The 7713-nt window shown below is 50.1% G+C and overlaps 1 protein-coding gene across 1 annotated transcript in view; it reads left to right on the top strand.

Annotated features, from left to right (window-relative positions):
* The first annotated feature begins 1655 nt into the window (after window positions 1–1655).
* Window positions 1656–7713, top strand: part of RND3 (Rho family GTPase 3) — a 17241-nt gene continuing 11183 nt past the window's right edge. Inside the window, exons 1-2 of the mRNA XM_057386605.1 lie at window positions 1656–2004; window positions 2118–2205. Of these exons, the coding sequence (XP_057242588.1) occupies window positions 1855–2004; window positions 2118–2205 (238 nt within the window). The 5' untranslated portion in view covers window positions 1656–1854. The remainder of the gene's footprint in view (window positions 2005–2117; window positions 2206–7713) is intronic.

The raw sequence follows: 7713 nt of genomic DNA, 5'->3' as shown, positions 1-7713 counted from the left end.
AAAAAAAGGGATGGAAAGCTGCCTGGTCCAAGGCCTTACAAATAAAGCACACACAGCAAATTCAAGTGTTTTGCTCATTGTTTCCAAACAGAAACCGATTCTTTGGAAAATTCATCTGAGATGACTAATTTGACCAGCRAAAGATGTGACACATCAGAACAAACCCCGAGAATATCAGCGCTGAATTTTGAAATGTCATATTTGGGATTCTTTTGTGGGAGTCAGGGCAGCATCTCCCCGTTGCCAAACAAGCACGAGACACCATCGTTTTTTTTTTTTTTTCCAGGATGTTGATTTAAAACTTGATGAATCGCTCACGTTTCAGCCCTGAACTGACACGGGGTGGGTTCATGACCCAGATGACTCAAGAGATAAGGCCAAGGATGTGCTTTCAGGGTGGCCACCCTGGTGTCCAGCTGTTCAGGCACAACCAGAATGTGAGGTTGGAACCAGGAGGAGAGGTGGGATCTGCTCCAACCCCCCTTTTCCAGGGATCCGGCTGCCACACGGAACCGTATGGGAAAAAAGAGAGGAGCACTTGATGGAGATGAGAGCCACGAGCGGCTCACAAACCACCCCTTGTGCAGGGCTCTCCTGTCAGCAATGGCGCTCCRTCCTCTGCTGAACCTCAGCCAGTTTGGCTCGGGGTTGTGGCCAGGAAGTAAAAAAAAAAAATAGGAGGATGTTGGTGGGGAGGCAGTGATCTCTGCTCTGTGGGAGCAAGGACAGGACCCAGGGAACGGCTGGAGCTGTGTCTGGGCATGTTCAGGGCATGTTCAGGGCATGTCCAAGGCATGTTCAGGGCATGTTCAAGGCATGTTCAGAGCATGTTCAGGGCATGTTCAGGGCATGTTCCGGGCATGCTCAGAGCATGTTCAGGGCATGTTCAGGGCATGTCCAAGGCATGTTCAGGGTGGGGGTCAGGGAAAGGTTCTGTTTCTCCCTCCAGCACTGCCCAGGGAATGGGCACAGTCCTGAGGCTTCCAGAGCTCCGGGAGCATTTGGACTGCGCTGCCAGGGATGCTCAGGGGGGATTTTTGGGGGGTCTGGGCAGGGTAAGGGTTTGGATGGATGATCCTTGTGATACCTTCTCACTCGGAGYATTCCAGGAGTCTGTGTTTCTGTGAGATCCCGACACACTCCTTGTGACSGTGTTTTGAGGGAAAAACCCCTTTGCCCACCATAGGGGGTAAAGCATCCATCTCTTCTCATCTCCCCCCATCCTTCCTCAGCTCTCCTCAGGCTTTTTCAGCCCTTCCTTTTTATCTCATCTCTCATTCCTCCTCATCCCCCTCAGCCCCGCGCTCTCCTCAGCTCTCCCCAGCATCCYTCATCCCAGCCTGAGGCACCGGGCTCCCCCCGAGTGACCCCGCACCACCTCTGGAAGCCGCACAGCCGCAGACCCCGCGGTTTCCTTTCTCACCGCTGACATTTACAGATTAAATTTATCAATAAACCCCACAAACCCCTCCGTTTTCGCGCCCCTCGCTCTGAGGGCCCCCCCTCACCCTCAGGGCCCCCCCGCTCCCGCCGCTCCCCTAGGGGGCGCACTGCCCCGGCGGCGCGCGCCAGGGGGCGTGGCCCGCGCGGCGGCGGGCGATGATTGGCGGGCGCGAGGCTATAAATAGGGGCGGCCGGCGGGGGGACAAAGCAGTGAGCGCGGGACCGGCGGGCGGGTGGCGGCGTCTCCGCTGCTCTGCCTCTTCCACCGCAGCGGCTTTATTGTGTTTTTTACGCCGTTTTTGCCTTTTTTTTTTTCGCAAGGAATCCGGGTGTGGTTTGATTTTTGGGTTTGGTGGTTTTTTTTTTTCCTCTCTTCTGTTGTGGCCGGCCGGAGGGACTAAGGGGAGATCAATGAAGGAAAGAAGAGCGAGCCAGAAGTTATCGAGCAAGGCGGTGATGGATCCCAACCAGAACGTGAAGTGCAAGATCGTGGTGGTGGGGGACAGCCAGTGCGGCAAGACCGCGCTGCTCCACGTCTTTGCCAAGGACTGCTTCCCCGAGGTGAGAGAGGGATGGCAGCGGGGCCGGGCTGGGGTGGGCAGCGGGGTCGGRTCGGGGTCGGGACCGGGGCGGCGGCGCTGGGCTCGGGCTGACCGTGCGCTGTCTCCCGGCAGAACTACGTCCCCACGGTGTTCGAGAACTACACGGCCAGCTTCGAGATCGACACGCAGCGCATCGAGCTCAGCCTSTGGGACACCTCGGGTGAGCGCTCCCGTTCGATCCCGGGCGTTGCGGGGGGAYCGGGAGGAGCGGCGGCTCCGCAGCCCCGCGCTCCCGCAGCCTTCCCGGCAGGGCTGCCGGGCTCCGTACGCGGCTTTTGGGCAAAAATCTCAGCTATCCTTGAAGGATCTGCTCGGCTGAGGGTGTGGGCAAGGCTCGGGGAAGCGATTTGTCAGCATTGCAGGGGAATGTGTTCTCACCTGCCTGGCTGGAAGGAGCTTTCTGGGGAGCTCCGGGGGTACCTCGGCTCCTCTGCTGCCTGCAGACCCCGCTTTGCCTCGGAGGAGAGGGGAAAGGTGTTCATGTGCTAATGGTGAATCGTTTCTGCTCGCTTTGGAGCTCCTGGTGGCCTCATTAATGCCTGCTTGGTTTTTTACAAAATACAGCACTTTTTTTTCCTACGTGTTTTAGAGAGTCTTTGAGGCTAGGCGAGGCTTTTAGGGAAAACCTTTAGAATTTTTCTCTGATTTTCTCGGATTCAGAGGGACCCATTCTTTCCCCCRTCAGGGCTGAAGGTTCTCTTCCTTCTTCCAGTCTTACCTTCAGTGACCGTGCCAGGAGCTGGCTCAGAAGCCTCAAAGGTTCAGGGTTTTGGTGCTTGGCTGTCTCTTCACATGTTGAGACAGGAGCTCCTCTAGATCCGGCTGTCGTTGATAATTTGGATAATTGGGCTGCACTTACAGCCAGGGGGGTGAGGGTGCACCCCAAAATTGCTGCCTCAGTGCTGGAGAGGAGCGTGGGGAGCCAGTGTGGCTCTGCCTCTGGAGAACTGAGGATGTCCAGGGGGAAGTGACACCAGGAACCATTACCGGAGGTGTGGATCGACATCATCTGCAGAGCTGATTGGAAAAAAAAAACAAAAAAAAAAACCCGGAGGAACTTGGCAGAACACACAATCCCTCTCTTCCCCAGGCAGCCTGCGTAGATGGCTCGGTAATGCTGAATTTGGACCCGGCAATTTCTCCTCGATGTGACAGCAGCTCTTTTCCCAGGAATGAAAATGTTAAGCCCTGTTTAAAAGAGGAGTTTAGGCGGCGGGTTGGCTTCCCTCTTGCTGTTGAGGAAACGATTCCAAATTCTTGCAACACGATTACTGGGAAAAGGCAGCCTCTGCCCACAACCCAGTATCAGCTTTGCTCTGAGCTGAATTTTTTTTCTTCATCTTATGCCAAGTGAGACTTGCAGATTTCTGGAGTGTGTCTGGTTGGAGCTTTCATGCTGATTACTAAGCTGGCTGGAACTACGGAGCGAGGGCTCATTAAAAATTAATGGTTATTTTGGAAAATTTTATCTTTATTAAAAACACAACAACACGCCGGCTGGTTGGACACGGGCAGGTTTGGAATCTGAATGTCAAAGGCTGGAGACACCCATGGAATGAAATATTCCCTAGCACTTCAAAGGACAAAAGCAGTGGAGGAAAAACCACCTGCCAGCCTTTGTCCTGGAACTCGGGGAAAATGTGGTTGAGTCAGAAGCTTGAGATGGAGTGGGTGATTTGTCTGACAGCCCAAAGTGAAGAGGAAATACTTGAAAGATCCAGTGCTTGGTGTTACGATGGCTGAGTGGATCCTCTGGCTCTGGGACTCTGTGGATGAGGATTTTTTGTCTCCATGAACCACTCTTGGCACCCACTGGGAAAAAACCAACGCTACCCCAGCCCCTTCACCCAGGGCAAAATCCCATCAGCAGATAAGAGCCAGCAGAAGATAAGAGAGAGTTTCAGCCTTATCTGAAAATCTTGGTAATTTAATTTTCACGAGTCTTTGTCCTGGCCCTCTCCTGAGTTGGAAGAGATGTCTGAATGGCRTTTTTAAAGCAGGACTAGATCTAATTAACTTAAAAAATACGGCTGATGAGCTGCCAGGGACTGATGGAAGATCATTGCAACACGGGGGAGGTGATGGCTGCAGTTGTTTATGGTCCTTGAATATCTCACGGGAGGGRGAAAGAGGCTCTTTAATTGAGTTTATTGCATCCTGCAGATACTTCCAAGATGACTCAATCAGGATTTTGTATCCATCTTTAACTCTGTTTTAACTGGGAGCATCGAGCAATTAGTCCCTTGAATTAAAATTGATAATTGGGTTTTGCAGYGAATCCTTTGGAAGGAACTACTGCTGCTTCCAGCTCTTTTATTTTTTTTTTTTTTGCTCGCTGGGAAAAGGGGAAGAGCTGTGGGCACGGGTTAAAATAGTTAAAATATATGGTTAAAATAGCTGTGTTAGGGTGAGAGGAGGCCCTGCCAACAGTTTGGGTTTATAATTCTTTCTACACCAATAACAACAACGTGTTTTTCACTCGAGGACTCTCAGGTGTGGTGAAACACACAGAAAATCTAAAATAAATCCACTGGGGAGTTGTTATTGTATGTTGGATGTACCCACAGGAATATGGGACAAGTAAGAGCGGGGTGGAATGGGAAGATTCATTATTCCCGTGTTCGCTGGTACTGGCTCGTTCTGCAAGTCATTAGGAGGATTGAAATTAGCCACAGCATTAAGGCGAGCACTTGCCAAGTGGAATTTCAATGGGGTTTGGGACTAGCAGGCCTCTCTCCGAGCAGGAATGTCTGGTTGCAATCTCCCTGCACCATAAATTACTGCTCTCTGCGGTCACATGTGGCAGTCTGGAGCTGTTTGCTCACTGGGTGAGGGGCAATATTAAAAGTTTCTCGGGGTGAAAGCTTCGTCTTGTGCTTTCAGGGCTGCTGTGAAGAAAAAAAAAATCTGTGTTAGTTGCCTTTATCTACCGTCTAATCTGCATTTATCAAGTTTTTTTGGCTTTTTTCATTAGAAGTGACTCCTTTGGTATTTATATTTCGTGCTAGGACAACAGCAGCTGTGGCTTAGAAATGCCATTAATTAGGTGTACATACCTGTGTCTCTCTAAAATGTGTTCTAGGGGGGGTTTTATTGCTTGAAATGTGGCTACTTCCATAAAATAACTCTCAACAGRGCCAGAAATACTTACAACTGCTGGGGATTAGCAAGTAATTAAATCCAGGAGGGCCTTGGAGCTTTGAGTCAAGTTTGTTTGACTGTGTACAATGTGCTCGGTGTCCACATAAAAACAGGAATTAATTGCAAAAGTTTTGTGCTGCAACCTTTCAGGAAAGAGCTGAAAGTTGGAGGAATTCGAGTTTCTAATTCCCCAGATTCCCTGGCAGTGAGGATTGGAGAGGAAAAGTCCAAATTGTTATGTTTGCCTTGCAGTTCTCTTGGCTGTGTTGGGTTCTGTGATTTTCTTCCTTTAATTGCCCGTCTTAGCAGCGTTTCCTTATTACTTTTACAAGGGAATTAATTAGGATTGATAACTTGGAAAGCCGAGTCACCTCTGCAAACTTTCCTTTTGAGGTGGGATCACACAGAGTGCTGTGAATATTGTTTTACCCTGTGCTTGGAGATGCCCTGTGCTAAAAACCCACCTGGGCCATTTTGGGGTTTTTTTTTAGGAGGAAAACCCCCAGCACTGAATCAGCCCCTGGGAGCAGCCACTGTTTGATGTGTTGGCTGTGCAGCTGATAATTAGCCAGCCCAAGGCTTTGGGAGTGAGAACACTGCTGTTCATCTGCTGCTCTTTCACTTGACTGGGCTCCAAAAGGCTCCAGAGCCTGATTCCTGATGGCTGCTTGCTGGTGTGGAAATAGGGAAAGTCTTGCCTGWTACTGAGCCTGGTGGCCTCAGGATGTGGAGCTGAACCTTTGCATCTCCCAGCCGAGCAGCTTTCCCTGATCCAGCACCTTCAAACAGCACTGAACAGCCAAAAAATTAAATATTCCTGAGTTTTTACTGATGTCATTCTGCTCTTTATTAAGATCGCAATGTTTAAGCCTAAACTTGGCATCCCCTGCAAACCAAACCCGACCATATTGCTGAGGAGGGGTTTTATTTCAGTCGAAAAGCTTGAATTTCTGTTGGACTCTGCCTGAAACATAAGGTTTCAAAAGCAGAGCGTTCTTAATGTTGAAAGTATTTCTGGCTGAAGTCATTGAAGCTGCCAAAAAAAAAAAAAAAAAAAAAAAAAAAAAGAGGATTGCAGCTGGAATAAATGTCCAGCACAAAGGAAGATGAACTTCAGCCTTATCAGCAACTCCTCGATAAAACTGAAAAACCACCCACGTTGTCCTTGCCAAAAATGTTGGATTTTGCAGGAACAGAATCCCAAACACAAATAGGCTTTTTTTTTTTTTTTTTTTCACCCCACAAATACCATGGCTCCAATTCCACATTCTCCTTCTGTTTTCGAGGGTTGGCACGGCTTCAAATCCGCAAAGGAACATGAAAAAGAAGGGAGCAGCCTCGCTGGAGTTGTCTGTTGAGACTTGAGTGAGCCTCATTCCTCACATTCCTGCCTTCTGAGGGTTTCTCTGGGCAAAGGGATGGAAATGCCAGCTTGAATAGGCCCGCACAGGGAGGGCTGCAGCCCCTCTTTATTTGCACAGGGATAAAGGTTTTCGTTCTTGCAGCTGAATGAAAGCAGGAAATTTCCTTTGTGGCCCCTGCAGCTCCAGGAGTTGCAATGGGGTGTGTTTGTTCTTCCACAAGAGAAAAGGTGGGGAATATTCCCCTGAAGCTGCTGAGAGTGCTTTTATTCCTGCTCAGCGTCATAAATAGAAATTCAGAGGAGGAGAGAGAAAAAAGCTGAAAAGAAAACTCTCCAAGGGGTTTTAGGGCTGCCGGGGGTGGGGAGGAGTGTCGGGGTTGGATTTGGTGACTCGGTGTGTACATAAACRCATCTCCTGGACATATATGGGATCCCTGGAGCCTGCTGAGCCAGCCCAAAGGTATGTGAGCCACCAACAAGTTTTGGGTGAGGCTGTGCTCACCCTCCTTCCCACATCCTCACTGCTGCACCCCGGGCAGTGCCAGCCTTTGGTGCCAYTCTTGGTGGCTCTTGGTGGCACAAAGTGCTACATTTCCTCTGTCTGGGTGGCAGAACTGAGCCCTGGGGCTGCAGGAGGAACAAGCTGRCCCTGGGGCTGCAGGACAGGGCAGTAATTAAAAGTGCAAAACACTCCTTGAGAGCTGCAGCCATGGGGGTTACCTCATTTAGGTTGGTCCCATCCTGTCATCKCTGCCCAATTCCTCAATTGGGGTGTGAAGAGCCATCCCTGCCAACTCCTCCGTGCCAGATTGACACCATTTACAGGGATGAGCATTCCAATAAAACCCTTCTCCTCCAGCAAATTACCTTCTGCTACCTAGTTTGGTCATGCTTCGCTCCCCATGTGTTATTCCTCATTTGGAAAACAACATTCCTGGGATTCTTGCCTCCTTCCCGTGCAGGGAGAAGAGCCAGTCCAAGTGAAGTCATCTGCGAGTCGTTCACACCATTTCCCCCAAACAGCCTGAGCTGTCTGTCAGGGAAAAACTGCAGGAATTCCTCTAATCCGGTTAATAAGCTGAGGCCTTGCAGCCAATTAATTCTGGAGAGCTGAGAAATCGGTGGGATCATTAGCTGATAACCCCATAAATTCCTGGAAGCTGG

Source organism: Malurus melanocephalus, unplaced genomic scaffold (assembly GCF_030028575.1).
Source record: "Malurus melanocephalus ecotype Western Australia unplaced genomic scaffold, MMel_1.1 scaffold_1005, whole genome shotgun sequence".
Lineage (NCBI taxonomy): Eukaryota > Metazoa > Chordata > Aves > Passeriformes > Maluridae > Malurus > Malurus melanocephalus.
The sequence above is the reverse complement of the archived record's forward strand: the minus strand, read 5'-3'. Positions and strand labels throughout refer to the sequence as shown.